The following is a 19,540-nucleotide window of genomic DNA, read 5'->3' as shown; positions in this document are numbered from 1 at the left end:
CACCTCTGGTCCCAAGCATTTTTGATAAGGGATGTTCAACCTATAAGTAAGTTAGAGTCTCTTTTGGATTCAAACAAAGTCTCTTTCGGGTGTGTGGGTATGTGGACAAACAGTGCGGTTTTCTCTGAAATTCCACAATTTATTACAATATCTAAAAAGTACTCTGACATGAAACAACTGTATGGGCAGCACACCATATTCCTCTGCACGTCTTGCTTTTCTAATGTTTCCTGATCACTAGAATAAGAATTATCTCTGCCCAGCTGTATACCATGCTCCTTTTGAAACATGGATACAAATAAAAATAAAAACGCAATGCTAAGGGGCAACATATGTTGTCCTGAACTCATGGAAGCAGAGTGAGCTGTAAGTACATTCTAAATGACAGCTGTTTGTTTCTGTTTTGTTTTTAAGGCGAGCATGATATACACATATTTAACATGCACATTTCACAGGGTCTTTCAAAATCTTTCATAGAGACTTAAAACAATGAAGTCAAAAAAGTATTCTTTCAAAACAAACAAACAAAAAATCTGAAATCCCCACAGGGCAACATTAAAGCATGCAAAGCCAGTGTATGGAAATTATTGCTGCTAAAAATCTACTTCAGGCATCTAAAAATTCCAAAACAGTCATTAAGAAGACAAGAACAGAAATTAATAAGAATTACAACATCCCACTGGGAAACACTGAAATACACTTAAGGGTTGTTGATCTATTAGCCATTGAAGTGAACACTACAAAGTCAAAAAGATAATAATTAATAGTGCTGGGAAACTCTGGTTAATTTGTGCCCTATTTGGAGGTGATGCAGATGTGGGCTCCAGCAATTTTTAGGCAGATGTGACAGTTGATTTTGTTCTGCAGAAGCCAATGGGTTGGAATCAGTACCAAGTCACACTTTTGTGTCACTGAAGTCAAGGGGACACATTTATTTAACTTGATAGAATCACAGAACCATAGAGTTGGAAGGGGCCTCATAGACCATTATTCTATACCCCCTGTTCAGTGTATGATCTCCAGTTAGAACATCCTTAGCAGGTAGGTGTCCCAGCCATTTTCTGAAGATGTCAAGAAAAGGGGACCCATCCGTTCAACCCATGCAAAACATGGATGCAGTGTTTTGCCTAGAATGATGCTTGAAGGGAGCAGGGAAAAGGCTTTCTTTCTCCTCTCTGTGACAGTCCTTGAGGTACAACTAGTCCCATTGACTTAAATGGGACCAAAGCATGATCAATTTAGTCTTTATCCAATCTACTGGGGCTACCCAGTGTTCAATCAAAGTAAAAGAAGGATGGATGGGCATGATCTACTGAGTCCATGAGGAGATAATTAAGGTAAAATTGTCAATAATGCTGATGAATATTTCCAGAAATTGTTCCTTGTATCACTATTGAATAGCCAGAAGGTCTGGTGAGGCTTTTTAGAGCTAATCAGAAGCAGTGGTAGAACATGGGAAATTGGTGAGAAGTTACTCTAAATGGGTGAGATCCAGTGTGGTGTAGTGGTTTGAGTGTTGGATTGTGACTCTGAAGACCAGGGTTTGACTCCCAGATTGGCCATGAAACCGTCATATGCTTTCAGCTTCAGGGGGAGGCAATGGCAAATCATGAACAAATCATGCTAAGAAAACCCCATGAAAAGTTCACCTTAGGGCTGCCACAAGTCAAAAATGTCTTGAAGGCCACAACAACAACAACAACAACAACAAACTCTAAATGGGCTAGGAATCATTTACTTGCTTTTATTCACTGAACTTCTATCCTGCCTGTCTCCAGGGAGTCCCAGAGCTCTTACAGTAATTTAAAACACGATTAAGATATAATTTTATTTTATAACAGTTAAAAATGTTAAAAGCATTGTTAAAACAGTCTAAACACATATAAATTACTGATGATCACTGCATTTGGCCTTTAGTATGCATGGATTCTGTATCCAGTTCACATTACTTACTTTGGGGTCCTCAGGAAAGATGTTATCCACCAGACGTTTGTAGCGAGGACGTAAAGCAGCACAACAGCAGCAGACACCTGTTTTAAAGACATACCGTGAAAAGAAATACAAGAGCCAGAACCAGATATGATCAAGCATGGACTAAAATAGTAGGAAATGCATTAAAATAAACATGAATTCTTAATTAACACATTAAACAGAGTGTTATTCATTCAATACATGCAATTTATAATAAAGGAGATTCCAACTAAACATTAGGAAGAAATGCTTGACATCTCAGAAGATTTTAATGCAGGGCATAGGTGGCTGTTTTAGCACTGGTTACCTTCATTTGTAGGGCGTTACTTTCAAGAGATTTAGTATTGTTGTCTTTTTTTCTTGGTCCTTCTCCTATAACTTTAAAACCAGCTTAACCCACAAAAATGAAGTGGTTCAAATTTTCCCTGGTGCAAAGAGAAAGAAACAGGAAAAACTCTATTTCCTGCATTTTATTTCTCTGGAATGTGTGTCTTTTCTAACCAGAATCCACTTGGGACAAAATCAACAAGCACCTTCAACAGCCTAGCGTGAAATCCACCTGCAAATAGATTTAACTTTCTAACCTAAGCCATTTCTAGGAGATCAGAGCTATCTCAAATTGGTTCCTTGTAAGGGTGTCACTTGCCAGGTTATATCTTGTAGATCAGATTCCTGCTCCCTTGCTACTGCTTGAAAATAGATCTATTCCTTTTTGTATTTCAGTCTGCTTGCCAAAAATCTGAAATTTTGCACAAAGGAAAACTCAGAACCAGCAACCTCCAGCAATTATGCAAATTAAGCAAGATTTGCATCATCTGCTTCTCATTTCTTATCATCTGCTTATCATTCATCATCTGTGTTGCATAATATAGTCTAATGTTTCTAATTGAAGGATAGAATTGTAAGGACACTGAAGCACCATCCCTGACTATTGGGAATTTTGTGCTCCCTCCTCTCATCTTTCCCCTGCTGAGTTCAGTGCAAACTACTTTTGCATTTTCAGTTCAGTTTGCAGCAACTGACGTAAGCAGTGAACAAAGGGGGGAAGTGGGAGGAAGAGAGAGAAACGGGGATCTTTTAAAGCAATTGAAAAGGTGGGACAATAGTGGATTAATTTGGGATTTTCCCTGTCAGACTAGAACAGTTTAGATGGTGTGCAAAAGAGGTGTCTAGCTAGGTCAGCTGCAACCCATCATAAAGATGAGGGACTGGTCTGAGGGCCTTTGGTTTTTAGAGATGGTCTTTCTGGTATGCATGCATATTGTAAGATGTAAACTCAGTAGATTCTACACCAAATAGAGTACTCTGTAGAATTCCCCCTTCTCATTTGCCTGGAGATTCCTGAAGCTCTGTAGGGAGCAACAGAGCGTATGCATGATATTTGGAAGGTCTCAGATCAGTCCCTAGCAGTTCCAGTTAAAAAGATTTCAAATATGAGATGATGAGAAATCATACCTCCTTCCTGAGAGTATTGCTGTCAGCCCTAGGAAAGCTATATTGGCATAGATCGGTGGTACTCAAACCTTTTACCCTTGGGATCCCCCCTCCCCCAGCCTTTACATCTACATGCATATGTCACACCTCCCTCCTCGACATAGGATATGATTAAAATTATTTTGTTTATTTAGTGTGGATGTTTTCCATGCATATTCATATTTTAACATTTTATAAGTAAAGGACATTGTTCAAGTAAATTCAGCATGTAACACAATGTATGTGTAAATTGTACTTCTAAAAAAGGAGAACGAGGAAGAGGAAGGATGAGGGTGTCCCAATCTTGCCCCCCTCCCGAAAGCAACCCTTCCCCCCTCGGGAGGATCTTACTCCACCGATTAAGAACCACTGAGATAGATGGTAAATAACCTAGCATAAATGGGCCTTTTTGATATCTATATTTATTTGTTGTTGTAGGTCTTGTATACCTTCAAGTTGTTTGGGATTATGAATACCTTAATATTAACCTATCACAGAGTTTCTCTTGGCAATATTTGTTTACTGAGGGGTTTGTCATTCCTTTCCTCTGAGGCTTACAAGAGTATCTCCAGGCATATATTGAAATTAGTCTAGAATTGAATAAGCTCTGAAAGAGTCAATACCACCCTCACCACCTAATGGTAGCAGTTCTTCAGGGCTCTTCTCTATTGCAACTCACTGAAAAACCTCTGTTCCATGGCCACTGGCAATATAACTGGCAACCAGGTACTTACATATGTACATGCCATCCTCTTAAAAGATTTTCTTGCAGAAAACGGAACAGAAATAGCAGAGGCAAAATGCAATACGATGCATCAAATGAGTATTTCAGATCTAAAGGGCACCTCATACTGGATAATTCACTGAAATTCTTTTCTTACCACAAGTTTCTGCTTCTTTCATTTTGCAGCCAGCAATGGATTAAACGGGTAATAAAAAGGCTGCATAGTGCAAGAGAAAACTATCAACACTGGCAGCTAATGAAACGATGACTTCTCATAAGCTACACATAATGGTTCTAATTAAGACAGCCAGAGCTCTAAGCTAGGTTATGTCAAGATTAAAGGCCCACATAGCAAAATGCACTACTGGGATACCATAATGTCCATCAGCTAGGAAAAGCTCAGCATGCAGCACAATTGTACCATAAAAATCATGTATCATCGATGATGACAACTAAAGCTCTCATTGTTCTTTCTTTCATAAACCTTTAAAAATGCACAGAAGCAGGATCTTTTTTCAACTTCCTAATTTTTCTATGTTTTAAAAAAATCATTTTAAAATCATTTTTATAAGTGATCATATCATTTCTCTTTGACCAAATGAAAATGCAGTCAGTGGGGACTTATTCTGTGCATCAGCCATATGTGCTTGATTTGCATTGAAAAAAAGCACAGAAGTGCACAGAATCTTTGAAGCCTATTTGTAATGCAGGACTTACTCTGCACAAAATTTGCACATGGTTCTTTTGTCCAGAAAACAGCATTTTCTCTGCAGGAAACACCTTTTTTCTTTACAGAAAATATTTCTTCATGGAAATATTATTTTCTTTTCAGAAAACATTTCTGCATAGAAATATTATTTTCTTCTCAGAAAATCTGTTTTCTGTGCAAAACAACCATATGTAAAGGTTGTACAGAATACGTAAGTCCTGAATAGCAAATAGGCTTTGAAGGCTTTCTTACAGAGGGGAGGTAACTGCTAAAATTACGCACTGCTTCCTTCAAGAATTAACTTAATATATATCCACACTGCAGACATAAAGTAGTTTGATACCACTTTAACTGCTGTAACTTTATCCTACTAACTCCTAGGATTTGTAGTTTGGTGAGGCACCTAAGCCCTCTGACAGACCAGGCTGGATATCTCACTGAACTAGAAATCCCAGTATTCCACAGGATGGAGCCACAACAGTTAAAGTGGTCTCAAACTGCTTTATTTCTGCAGTGCAGATACAACCTTAGTGAAGAATGACATCCTTATGAGCCAAATGATCCCCATTACTGGCCTAAAGGCTTGTGTGGTCTCCTTGTCTTTCCTAGACTTTCTCAGTATAAAAACCAATAATAGGGAAGCCTCACGGGCCTCTTCCTGACGTGTGGATGACTAGTATTTGCAATGTTGGCCAAGTGTTCAAACAATCAATTGTAAAGGAGAAAGGCCAACAACTTTATCAAACAATGAATCGTAAAGATATCTTGGCCAACAACTCACAGAAGCCCCACACAGCATGGCCAGTGCTAAAGCATTGTGAGAGCTCTTCTCCAAAGCACGTAAAGAGCCAAAAGTTTTTTCTCCCTTGCTTTAGATTGTTCTGTTTGTACTTGAGGCTGGAAATGTCAGGTGCAAAATATTCCTTCCTGAAAAAATTGAAGCTTCTGATCATGATTTCTTTGGGGTCTGTTGCTTCTGGTTGCCGAAGCACATTAGTTTAAAGAAGTGCTCAAGATGAAAGTTTAGCAATCTTCTGAAATGTCAGCTTTCTAAAGATTGTTATATTTAGAATATATCTTATATTTTTATATAAATGGCAGTGCCATATTGTTGAACTGAGCATTCTCAGAACTGGCGCTTTCAAAGGTAAGGCATATGTTCACAACTCTGCCTTTTATGTTTTATGCCTTTGCGTTTTAATTGGAAATTTTTTAAAGATGGAAAAGAGCAGATCGGGCTGAGGTAATGTACTCTGAATGGCAAACTACATCGTACAGAAGAAAAAGCATTTTGAAGATCATGTATTTATTGTTTTCAGTTGCATTATAGTGGTACCTCCACATTCGCTGGGGTTAGGGCCAAAGGACCCTATGAATGTGGAAATGTAGCCAAGGGTCCGTTTAGGGGAATTTTATTATTATTGTTATTAGCTCGAATATTGCAAGAGGGGGGCTGGCTACAAGAGCCCACTGAGATCGTCTCCCGATATGTATACGGAGTAGACCAGGGGATCCCACCAAATAGAGCTGAGACAGACTTTTAGAATTAATAACCAATTTATTTATAAGGGGAAAAGCACATACGATTCACTAGCATACACACACACATACAAGGCTCAGGAAAAGCATAGGTTAGCATGGAATAGGATTTTAGGCATCACTGGGGTGATACGTACCAGAATGTAGACTCCCTCCAGGAATCCAAATGGAATATGATGAGGATGGCATGAGGCTCAGCCATGGAATGACTGGCCAGGAATCAGGGGCCAGGAGCCAGGTCAGGGTTCAAGGGGACAGAGCTTTCCCCCTGAAGTCCAGACTGGCCCAGTGAACAAGCAAATCTGGGAGTATTTATAGGCAAAATCTTGCTTCTGGCAAAGGTGCTTGATGGTGAGAACAAAGGTTTTGAATTACTTGCTTTTCACCTGGATGTCCCTGTCTGATTGTCTTAGTGGTCTTAAGCTGCTCGGACAACAGACCTGGGGAGGGGGCAAGAGCCTCAGGCAAGGCAAACATTTGCTCTTCCTGGTCATATGATAATCCTCTTATGCGACTCTCTAGATATGATGATGTGGGTGCCCCTCAGGGGTGTATGTACATGTCCTCATGCCTTGCTGGCAATGGTGGACAGGCTATTAGAGTTCATCTAGGGGTCATTAAGGGTTATCATTTATACCAAAATATATATGGAGCAGCATGGGTAACAGAAATACCGCAAATTTTAAAAAGCACATTATTCTTTAGGGAACACCTCTTTAGGAATCTCCAGGTCCTCCAATGCAACTCTATGGTCAACATCTACCAGTAGTTGATCATAGAATCATGCTGGAGGACCTACGAACGCCTAGAGAATTGTTTTCTCTAGGAACTTCTAGGTTGTCCAGCACAACTATAAGGGAAATGCTGTCCTCTAGAGGCTGTTGTACAGCAATTCCCATCCATCTTAGCCAACAGAGTCAATGGGGATGATGAGATTTGTAATGCAACATTTGAACACCCAAGTGTCATCCTTTCCTTTTGTAGACCTTTGATATTTTTGTGTGCATTCAAGTCATTATCAAATTATGGTGACCCTAAGGTGAGCCTGTCATGGGTTTTTCTTGGCAATATCTGTTCAGAGGGGATTATTTTTGCCTTCGTCTGAGACTCAGAGAGTGTGACCTGTCCATGGTCACCCAGTGGGATTGAATGGATGAACAGGGATTCAAACCTTGGTCTCCAGGAGTCAAAGCTCAAACCACTACATAATGCTGGCTCTCACATTCACTAATTATTAACCAAGAATATAAGGCCCAAGAGTCAGGAGTTAATCTTTTTTTGGTAAGTAATACTCTGAACAAAAAAACAATAATGAGTGGATTAATTGCATTTCATTTAAAATTAATTGAGATGGGTTAATTAATTAAATTGAATATAATAATTACATCTACATAAACGTGAATGGGAACAAAAAAAAATAGTTCCTGAGAAAAATGAAAACATAATTTGGGTTCCCAGCATGGCATAATGGTTTGAAGTGCTGGACCAGAACTCTGGGAGACCAGAGTTCAAATTTCTGCTCAGTCATGAAAACTCACTGGGTGACCTTGGGTAAGGCCCAGGAATGCATTTACTTCCTTAACTGAGGTATAAATAGATTTTAGACTAGGGCGATCCAGGTTCAAATCCTGACTCAGCCACTGCCTTTGAACCAATCAGCAGTGTAAAAGCCTGATCTGCTTCACAGTTGTGAAGGATGAATCAGGGGAAGAACCATGTATGTGACCTTGATTTCCTTAGGAGGGCCAGACAACAAATGTACTCAACCTTTGGATTTTGGATGATAACTGTACTTTGCTATATGGCCAACACGACTACCCTGGATATGATTTCTCGACCCCAAATGGTGTTATTTTGAGAGGACTATGCTTTACCAAAGATCCCTAACCTCATACCCAATTGTGCAGCAATTATGAACATGAAACTCTTTTTTAACAGACATTCCGGCTCATCCCTAGAAGTTAATGGAGCAAGAGCCCAGGTCACATTTACTAGTCTATACTCACATTGGCACAATATCTCTCAGTAGTCATTTCCTCTTGGACTCTCAGGATGCTCAGTAAGAAGCAAATTGTGTCTGGAACAGCATGCTTGCCCCTGTGTTGATGCTGGTCAGAGGCTAAAAACTGAAAGCTCCCAAAATGTTCATGCTTACTTGCACGTTTCTCTCTCTCTCTCCCTCGTTCTCAATCTCTTCCTCTCTCTGTGCCACACACAATGAGTATTCACAGTGAGTGAAATGGTATTTCAGAAGTGAATCATAATGGAAGATATTGTACTACCAAAAGGAAGAACAAAGACTAGTATGGGGAAAAAAACCAAAAAGACCCTATACTAGATGAGATAGCTTTTAATATCAATACTTTATCTTATATTAGCTTCAGTTTCTAGACTATAGCTATTTTATGTGTTTAGCAAATTTATAATACACCTTTCAGGACAAGACAGTTTTCCATTGTAATTTACAATAATTTGATTTTAAAAAAAAATCACCCCAAAAAACAAAAAGTCACCCCCACCCCAAATGTCGCAAAAAGGCAATTAAAAAGCTAGCTGAAGTCCCAGTAAATTAAAAATAGCTAGTTATAAAAGAGTGGCCACTGATGATCAGGATACATAGCAAATAATTATATATATATATATATATATATATATATATATATATTCATTGAACCTGCAAGGATTTGAAAGTTTAAAGACAGAAACCGACAGCTGAAGCCATACAACTTTCACTAGTAGGAGAATTTCAGGAACATGGGGCCACCATTAAAAAGGCCTTGTCTGTGGTACCTAGCAATCTGATGAACCTCAATGGTGGGCCAGAAAACAAGGCAGTTGAAGCTGATCCTATGGCCCAGACAGGTTCAACTGAGCACAGATAGTCCTTCAAAAGCTAAGTCCCAAAACTTTAGTGTGTTCTGATGGTGATTCTTCATACCTTGGTTTGATATCTGCTGCCTCATCCATCTATACATTTCTTCTACAGCAGCTTTATTTTTATTTTTTTAAACTTATCGTCTCTAGATATTTCAGTCTCGCCCACACTTCATAAAGCATCCCAAGAGACCTCTATGTTCTCATGCTCTTCCTCCTTATTGGCAAATTTACTTACAAGTCATGGCAAAAAACAAACAAACAGCTTCATTTATATACTGCTTCATACTGAACTAACAATTTCTAAGCAGTTTACAACTGTAAGCTAATTGCCCCCAACAATCTGGGTATTCATTTTAGTGACCTCAGAAGGATGCAAGTCTGAGTCAAGCTTGAGCATTTTTGCTGGTACTGAACCTTATGGTTTTGAATGAGTGGCTGCAGTACAAGCATTTAACCACTGTGCCACTAGGGCGCCTAGCATTTTATTGCTCAATGGGTACCACCTAAAAATTATATATAAATCCATTTTAAGTCCTTGTTCAGGGCAGAACCCTGGGTTACTAAGCCAGAGTCCACTTGGCCTGGCATTTGTCATTAAATAAATTCTTAAATTTAATCTCATTCCATTCATGAACTTTAAAGTGTTTTTGTTATTTCTCTTCAGTAGCTAATGAGACACCTCTGGAAAGTCACCAAATAGAAGATGAGAAGAATGGCATTCTCCTTCTTCTAATGTTCCTCAGCAACTGGTAATTTGGAGGCATACAGTTTGAGTGTTGGACTATGACTCTGAGAGACCAGGGTTCAAATCCCCCCTTGAGCATGAAAACCCACAGGGTGACCTTGAGCAAATCACAATCTCTCAGCCTCAGAGGATGGCAATGGCAAACCCCCTCTGAAGAAAGCTGCCACATATTCACTGTAAGTAACAGCCATTAACCAGTAACCACTGTACTATCACCACCACCAAAACCCAAAAGAGCGGGACCACATGTGCAATCATATTTCAGTTCAAAGCTTTTCTTTGTTGCTGCTGTTGTCATGTACCTTCAAGTCATTTCTGACTTATGGCGACCCTAAGGCAACTCTATCACAGGGTCTTGGCAAGATTTCTTCAGATGCAGTTTGCCTTTGCCAACCTCTGAGGCTGAGAGTGTGTGACTTGGTCACAGTCTCCCAGTGGATTTCCATGGCCAAGCAGGGATTTGAACCCTGGTGTCCCAGAGTCCTAGTCCAACACTCAAACTCCTGCACCATATTGTCTCTTCTAACCAGTAACTAAGCTTTACAAAAGGCATTCCAGTCTTTTGCAATGTCAAGTCTATTAAATTTTCTTTGATTAAACTGTAAGTTTTCATGCTGCCTTTCATGCATCGAAAAAGGCATAGGAAAATGACTTAAACTCAGACAATTAATCAGTTCATTGGTAAGAAGCTGATATTCAACCAAGTAAGAAATCTTTCATTCACTGAAAGCCCACTCCCCAAACCCACTAAGTATTTACATACATCATGCTTATCTTTACCATTCTACACAACAGACATATTGAATTAAAGCCCCGAACACTCACCTTTCCGAACCATGACTTTGAAACCAACTGCAAATATTATGCATGAAGTTTAATTGAGAACTGGTATGAAACCTGGGTGCAAAGCTTTATCTGCAAGAGAGGAAAAGAAAGAGAAGAACTTCACTGAACAGTTAAATAAAGTGCATTTGATACAGCAAAATTTGTATACTAAGGATAGCTGAAGTAGAGGACAAGACTATACACCTACCCATGCTAAGTAAAGAATTTTACATCAACACTGGGGAAGGAACAGCACTTTCCTCCATATTTATGGGCAGAACAAGCAGTCGCCTGCCTCACCAAGCAGGCTGCTTTGCCGCCGGGAGTCGCACAGCAAGGTTCCCAGGCTCACCCCAGCATGCCTTGCTGGGACGAGCTGCACTGCTATTGGATGGCTGGTATGGGGAGGAGAGGTCCTCCACCTCAGTGGGCTGCTCTGGGAGGCAGGAGGACCCCTCTGTAGTGTGCCCTGGTCCTCCAGGGCAGCCCATTGGCTGGGCTACCTGGGAGGGGCACCACGCCTGCTATGCATGCTGGGTCCTGGCCTATATAGGGCCATGTGCTCTGGCCCCAGTGCCATTTGCTGCTCGGCTCTCCCACCCTCCCTCCCTCGGGTTGGTGGTTTTAGTCACAACTTCAGGGGCAGCAGCATAGGACATGGATCTGGTTGGTGTGGTTACCAGGGCTACGGAGCACTGGTATGGGAGCCATTAGGTACCTGGGGAAGATGAGGGCATTCGTTGTGGCCATTTCAGGGTCCACAACGCAGTAGTGCCTCCTGGTGACTAGGGGCTTAGAGAACATGTGAGCGGCTGGTGGCATGGCTGCGAAATGGCGTTCCTTAGCCCCTAGGTCAGTGATGGCGAACCTATGGCACGTGTGCCAGGGGTGGCACTCAGAGCCCTCTTTGTGGGCACATGTGCTGTCACCCCAGCACAGAGTTTGCCAGAGTTATTAGAAAGCCAGAGGGACATGGCACTTTGCAATAAATAAGTGGGTTTTGGGTTGCAGTTTGGGCACTCGGCCTAAAAGGTTCACCATCACTGCCCTAGGTCATCCCATTGCCTGGCAGTTACCAGGCATGCGGCTTATCAAACAACCGGGGGGTTATTCGATAGTACAGATCCTGACTTCATGCTTTGGGCCAACCCTACCAATTTCGTTGCTTGCTGAATAAAGTTGTGGCCTTTCCTCCAGCTTTGGCTCATGTGTTTATTTGCGGCGGCCTCCTAGGCAAAGCCAAGTCAGAGTGATTCAAGGCAGAGTTTCACCCAGCACACAACTCTGTCCTCCAACTCCTCATTCTCTCACCTTGCACTAACCAGGCATCTTCTGCGTAAGGCAGCCATCTCAAACTGTCTACTATTAGGATCAGTCCTGAAGTCTGATATCCATTTCCTGTGACTGCAAGTTTAGCTCCAAATGTAAGACACATGCAACTCAAACTAGGTATCATGAAAGTATTACATGAAGACTTCACCAGTTGTACAGGGCTTAACATTTAAAGCAGCAAAAGAGATGTGCCCCTCCAGATGTCATTGGACTCCAACTCCCATCCACCCCAGCCATCATGGCCCATGGTTGGAAATTATGGGAGCTGCAGTTAAACAGCATCTGGTGGGTCACAAGTTCACCATCCTTACTTTAATGCCCCTCCTGGCTGGGGACTCAGGAATCAGAAGTAGTTGGATAGTTTTACAGTGGGCCATTGGTATCTGCTGGGGTTTGATTCCAGGACCTCCTGTGAATACCAAAATCTGTGAATGCTCAAGTCCCATTAAATACAGTGACATAGTAAAATGGTGTCCCTTATATAAAATGGCAAAATCAAGGTTTGCTTTCTGGAATTTATATTTGTTTTTTGAACATTTTCAAGCTGCGGATGGTTGAAACCATTGATTAAAAAAAAATTCATGGATATGGGCCAACTGTAGTTACCTATATATATAAATGGGCCAACTGTAGTTACCTATATATATATAAAGGTAACTGTAGTTTACCTTTATATATTGACATTCCTCCAGTGAGCTCATGGCAATGTGCATGGTTCTCTTCTACCACACCTGATCCTCATAGCAACCATATGAAGCAGCTCAGGCAGAGATAGACATTGTGTGAGTAGCAGTATAAAGGTTTCCCTTTGAATGCAGCAGGGAAGAACTATTGAGCTCCCTATCTTGTCTTCCCACTTACTGTTACATCCAGCTGAGCTCTTCATTTGGTTAGGAAAACAATCAGAATATGTGCTTGCTTGGTTTATATACAGAATTAACATTTCTCTGACTAAAAGCTTTTTCAAAAATGTTCAAAGTGGCAAGATGGGTTCTTTCCTCTATAAGCATTATCATTAGCAATCAGCTGCTAATGGTAGGTTGCATGGAGGAAAGAGAAAAGAAAGAGGCCAGCAAGGTTATTCTAAGCTCTTAAATCCAATTATACATAGGTTAAGAAGGTATCGGTTTGACTTTCAGATCTAAAGCTCAATGAGAAAGCCAGACAGTTGAAAAGAACAACCTTTCCAGCATGTGTAAACACATGCAGAATATCTGAACTAAAATAGCATTGATTTGGCAGAGATGTTGCCTTTGAAATTAGCATGACATTTCCTAGTTGTACAGATCCTTTTGGTGTTGCTTATCACACATTCTTTGGACAAACAGGGACCATGGACCAGTGAAGACTGGGGGAGTTTGGCTTGAAGAACTTATATTCTTCGTGTTTACACAAAAGTCCAGTGATGAGAAACAATCCATGAAAGAGCAGACATAACACCTGGCTCCATTCTTCATGAAAGCTGCCAGAAAGCCCATATTTCCTCAATGATCTTCAGGAGAGAGCTTTCTTTCCATCCCACTACTCTCCCAAGCTTGGCAGGTGAGGACAAGAGAAAGAGTCTTCTAGGCGTTGGAACTCCTTTCGAAGGAATTCTGTCCCTCTCTGCTGTTTTTCCCTGGCAGAGAAAGACCTTCCTGTTTAAACTGTCTTAACTTACAGGGGAGAACATTATAAAGTAAGGTGGTACTGTCTTTAGTATGTGATATGTATTTTAAATGTTTAATTGTTAATGTCTTAAAAGCAGTATATTAATTGGATGTACAGTATAGTCTAAAGTTTTTTTAAGTTTTGTACTCCATATTGTTTTAGCTGTTATGTTTTAAATTATATTGTACGCTATTCTAGTAGTAGTAGTAGTAGTAATAGTAGTAGTAATAAATTTTATTTATCACCCGCTTCTTCCCAACATTCGAGGCAGTGTACAATGTAGATTAAAATGGCTTCATAGTGCACTGAACATATTAATACAAGTGTCCTTGCTTCTGCACATATAAAAAGAACCTTAGCCTGGAGTTTTGAACCCAAGGGTTTGTTAAATTTTAACTTTTGACAAGCAGATTTGTTGCTTTCACACATCAATATAATAACAATAATATTGTTATCAACAATAACTGACCAACGTAAAGATCTGAAAGGGCCAGCCCCTTGAAAATATAGGACAAGGGTTTGCAGTTTTGCAGCTTTCTGGATCCCATTGCATTCCATCCCACTCCCACAACTTTATAAGCCTAAGGTCCTAATACCACTCAATATAGCATGCAAAAGCTCATGCTGAACTAAAAACCAGTTACTTTTAAAGGTTTCATCTTTGACTCCTCTTTGTCATTTATCCCTCAGATCCAGACTACAGCCAAAGTCTGTAGATTTTTTCCCTATAATATCGCCAAAATCCATCCATATCTCTCAGCTTCTACCGCAAAAACACTGGTCCATGCCCTAGTGGTCTCACGACTAGACTACTGTAACCTCCTCTTGGCAGGGCTTCCCCTCTCTCATCTCCACCCATTAATTTCTGTTCAGCATTCAGCTGCACGCATTATTTCACTCGCTCACCGTTATGATCATGTCTCCCCTCTGTTGTCCTCCCTTCACTGGCTCCCTTTTCCTTTCCGCATCAGGTACAAACTTTTGCTACTCACCTTTAAAGCCCTGCATGGGCTGGCCCCTCTTTATTTAACTGATCTTCTCTCTCCCTATATCCCTACTCACACTCTGGTAGCCAAAGTCTCCTCTCTCAACCCAAGATCTTCTCTGCCCCATCCCGGATCCGTCCCTTCTCTCTTGCTGCCCCTCATTCCTGGAACCTTCTTCCTCTGCATGCACGGCTCATCACTTCCCTAACCAGCTTTAAGGCTGAGCTGAAAACCATATTGTTTAGGGAAGCGTTCTCAGGGAATTTGTGATTGTCATCTGGCTGTCTGATAATATTTGATGTGATGTGATTTGTTTTTATATTGGATGTTTTTAATTTGTTTTTTCTTTTCTATATGGTAATTTTATCTATTCCTCTTTTTAATTGTTACTATCTTAGAGTGTACGCCTTGGGCAGGCTTTTAGTTTACCGACTTTGTACAGCACTGTGTATAATTACAGCGCGTTAGAAATAAAGTTTAATAATAATAATAATAATAATAAATAATAATAAAAGGTATTTCCACATTCCTTTTTTTTTAATCTCCCTCCCTTCCTTCTTTTTATACAAATCAAATAGTTCTGCAAGAACTCTCCAAGTTTCTGAACCTCAGTGACTGCCTGTGAATAGGCTTTTACTAGATTAAAATTCCCTGCTGCAGGAAGGTGGCTCAACTGGAGAAGCAGGATTTTGAAAAGAATATCTTTCTCTTCCATTTCTTTTCTTTTCTTTTCTTTTCTTTTTTTTTGGGGGGGGGGGATAAAAAAGTAAAAAAAATGCAATAAATGAGATTATCATCCTATACAGACTATCACTTTGCTATTTTATGCTGTATGCATAAAATGATACAATTATGTAATTTTGTTTGGCACAAAAGTATCATGTTTGGAAGTACTGTACAGTTCACTCGGGCAATATATATATATATATATATATATATATATATAATCTCCTATTGAATTGTTTTTGTTGCAAATAGAGCTGCAAGGTCTTGAGCTGTAAGAAACCTCTTTAGTTTTGCCACTTAGCAGACAAACAAATAAATAAATGAGAAATCATCAACATTAGTGAAACAAGGGAAAAAGTGTCTCCTATCCATAGTGTCAAGTAGACATAAAGCATTCATTCTCAGATAAAGAACTGAAGAAAAGGATGCGAAGGCCAGGAGTATAAAACTCTACCCATTACATAGTTTATATATATATATATATATATATATATATATATATATAGTAACTTTGGAGGAGTAAACATATGAACAAATTGTCTTAAATATTGTATTCGTCATCTTAAAAGAAAATTTTCCAAAATCTGGTACTCATCATTGGCAAGGCAGGCTAGGGCTGATAGAGACTGGAATCCATGCCATCTAGACAGCCACAGTTTCTCCAGTCCAGCTGTAGACATATTTTCCTGAACAGGATATTCCAATGCCAAAATTATTAAGAATCTATATGCTATTCTCAATGTAGTAGCTAGGTCCTACCCTAAAAGCTATATCAGTCACTTCTCAAATGTCTATAAAAACAATATGCAAGGCTTAGGTCAGTGGGTTGTTTTATTGTGTCTTTTGGAGAGGGGTACAACCTGATGCAAATTCTCTAAGGATCACCTGATTCAGAAAAAGTATATAAAATCTACAAAGTAAATTTAAAAATCTGTGTATCTAATTTCCACTGCACCCACTGTCCATAATGTTTGTGGCAGACAAAATGAGAAAATGACTCAGAAGACTGCAGTGGCCTGTAGACGGGTCATGCGACTTCGCAATTCTAGAGCTCCAGAAAAATGTGCAAAGCACCAATGTTCCCACAGGGTTTTGCAGCCTCAACGCACACTCTCTGTGTGAAGGTTTGCCCTACAGGTGAGCCTCAGTGATGCCAACACATTCATGTGGAGCTCATGGGGAAGCAGACTTAATGGTCTTTTCAGGAATAGATCTTGAAATCTACACCTGCCAGCATTCTTCATGGGCTAGAATGCCAGTTTAGTTTTCAGAAAAAATAACACTGACTCGGCTATCAAAGAAATCTTGCATGATGAGAAAGTAGATCAAGATTCTGTCCATATGAGGCATAAATCCCATGTTCCCCTCGGTCTCATGTGATCCTGTTGGAGATGCTGTTTGGTTTGCACACCAAAAGCCCCAGGCTGGGATCAACCAGTCTGGACACTGATCCAGTGGTCCAAGCAAGATCCTGACCCAAAAGGGCCTTAGCATAGGCCCATGGTATCCTGCCCATCTGCTCAGGCCCCAAGTTTACAAGAGCTTATGTTATGTCTTCCACTCAGGCTACTGCCACACTGCAGAATTAATGCAGTTTGACACTGCTTTAACTGTCACAGCTGCATTCTATGGAATCCTGGGATGTGTAATTTGTTGTGGCACTAGAGCTCTCTCAGAGAGAAGGCTAAATAGATCACAAAGCTTTCAACTCTGATAATTCCATAGCACTGAGCCATGTTAAACTGGTGTCAAATTGCATTTATTTTGCATTATATATGCAGCCTGTTAGTCTTCAAGATGCCTTTGCATACTGATATTCCAGACTAACACAGCTATGTTTCTGAGTGATAAAGAACAGTAGTGATCACCTTTGGTCCTCCAACTGTTCTGAATTTCAACTGCCAAAATCCTTGACCACTGGTTGTGCTGGCTGGGGTTTATGGAAGCTGAAGTCCAAAATATCCGGAGGGCCAAAGGTTGAGAACATCTGATGCATTGCAGGGAGCAGGGGAACAACTGAGACATGTTGTTGTCCTGTATGAAAGGAGAGTGTAGTCCCAGAGACTCTGTAATGCTTTCATGTGACTTGACAGTGCTGGGAAAGATTGGTAGCACTGGATAAGCTGCCTTTCTGGGAAGGTTATCTGGCATTATGGATGATCTAACCAAAGAATGCTTAGTAGGTTTCCGATCAACTCCAGAGTTCCCATTACTGATTGTCAAATCATTATTAAGCCAAGTTTCTGACTTCTTACAGAAAGAGCCTTTGTACTAAATTTATCTCAGAGATGACAGAGCTTTTACCAGTACAATGGCTAATTGCCTGAAATAACAGCATACAGGAAGAGTAGCCTCTAAGAGAACGGCTCGGATTAAATAAAGATCAAGGGTATGTGGGAAGAAAAATTGTTACTTCTATTGTTTCAAAGAAGTTCTTTAAATTTCCCCAAACTCAGAATTGAGCTCTCAGGGGAAGGACTATCTCTCAGCCCTACCATTTTCAGAGGCACACTTGGTCAGTTCAGGAACATCACCCTAACAGAAGCAGGATTGGTTCCTTCCAATTGACTTTCCATCAGAAGGCACGACCTTTTTTCTCCAGATAGGCATCTGGCAACTGGCTGGTTGCTGAAGAGGAAGAAGCTTTTCATTTTGATTTAATTTAGTTACAGTGGACCCTTGGTATCTGCTGTGGTTTGATTCAACATCCCACAGAAACCAAAATCTGTAGACACGCAAGTCTCATTATATGCAATGGTGTAGCAAAATGCTGTCCCTTATATAAAATGAAAAAACCAAGGATTACTTTGGATCATGACAACGATGACGACAACAACAATGATGATGATGATTTTGGAATATATTTCAGACCATGGATGGTTGAACTGGTGGATGGAGAGGTCGTGGATATGGAGGGCCAACTGTAATTTTAATTTAACTGTGATTTAACGTCAGCTTTAGATATTGGCTTGTTTTTCCATTTTACAGTGAGTTGGCATGATTCTAATTTTGGAGTGAAATATGGGATATAAATCTAATGAGTAAATCAACTACTTATTTGCAAATCTATCCAAAAACGCAGTACTGTAGCAACATTCCTCCGAAATAATTAATGATTGTTGGGGAAGAAAAATATTTTATGGAGTAGTGATCCCAGATATCAATGTAATAAACCCAAACCACTATACATCTATGTCTTCTTTTCCAAGGACAAGAGTCAGTGAATAGCACTGACGGGTCCCATCATCAAAGGTTTCCTGGAGATGCAGTAACTACAATGAAAATATTTTATTTGTGAACTGATTTGATTAACCAGCTTTATTTATTGAACAATATGAAACATTCACATGAACTCATTACTATTCTCTTGTCAACTCAGTCTTTACATTTGAGGAAGGACAAACTAGAATATGTCCAGAAGAAGGCAACCAAAACGGTAAAGAGCATGGAAGCCAAGCCCTATGAGGAAAGTTTGAGGGAGTTTGGGTATGTTTAATCATAGAGAAGTGAAGAATGAAGAATATTTAAACCATCTTTAAATATCTGAGGAATTACCATGTGGAAGATGGAACAAGTTTCTTTCTGGCTCACTCCTTCAATTGCTCCAATCCACTGGACATGAACCAATGGATTCAAATTACACAAAAGTAAATTTTGACTAAACATTTAGAAGAAACTCTGAAGTAAGAGATGTTTGATGGTGGACTAGACTGTCTCAGAAAATGGTGATCTCTCATTTGTCATGGATTTTTCCTTCCTGCACTGAGTGAGAAGGTCTAGCTCCAACAGGCCTGCATGGAAGAAGACAAACCCTCCCTTCATCCACCATCTTGAGGGGGAGAGAGGCAGGCTAGCTCCAACAGGCCTGCCTGGAAGAAGACAAGCCCACTCTTCATCCACCATATTTAGGGAGAGAGAGGCAGGCTAGCTCCAAGAAGCCAAGTCCTCCCTCCAGTCCATCTGCCTTGGTCCAGGCCTCGGAG

At 40.2% G+C, this 19,540-nt stretch overlaps 1 protein-coding gene across 4 annotated transcripts in view; it reads right to left on the bottom strand.

The window, feature by feature from the left end:
- Positions 1-19,540, bottom strand: part of EFR3A (EFR3 homolog A) — a 95,209-nt gene that overhangs the window by 48,423 nt on the left and 27,246 nt on the right. For 3 of the 4 annotated variants that reach the window (XM_089517974.1, XM_089517977.1, XM_089517975.1), the window contains exons 2-3: positions 10,864-10,953; positions 1,954-2,030 (exon numbers count right to left, since the gene is read on the bottom strand). In XM_089517974.1, coding sequence (XP_089374100.1) covers positions 1,954-2,030; positions 10,864-10,876 — 90 coding nt within the window. In that variant the 5' untranslated portion in view covers positions 10,877-10,953. Of the gene's footprint in view, positions 1-1,953; positions 2,031-10,863; positions 10,954-14,751; positions 14,775-19,540 lie in introns of those variants that run through there. The other variant, XM_089517976.1, reaches the window with a different exon arrangement.

The sequence above is a fragment of the Sceloporus occidentalis genome, unplaced genomic scaffold (genome assembly GCF_023333645.1).
Source record: "Sceloporus occidentalis isolate IW3139 unplaced genomic scaffold, rSceOcc1.0.p SCAF_3, whole genome shotgun sequence".
Taxonomy (NCBI): Eukaryota; Metazoa; Chordata; class Lepidosauria; order Squamata; family Phrynosomatidae; genus Sceloporus; species Sceloporus occidentalis.
This window is presented reverse-complemented; position numbering and strand designations above follow the sequence as displayed.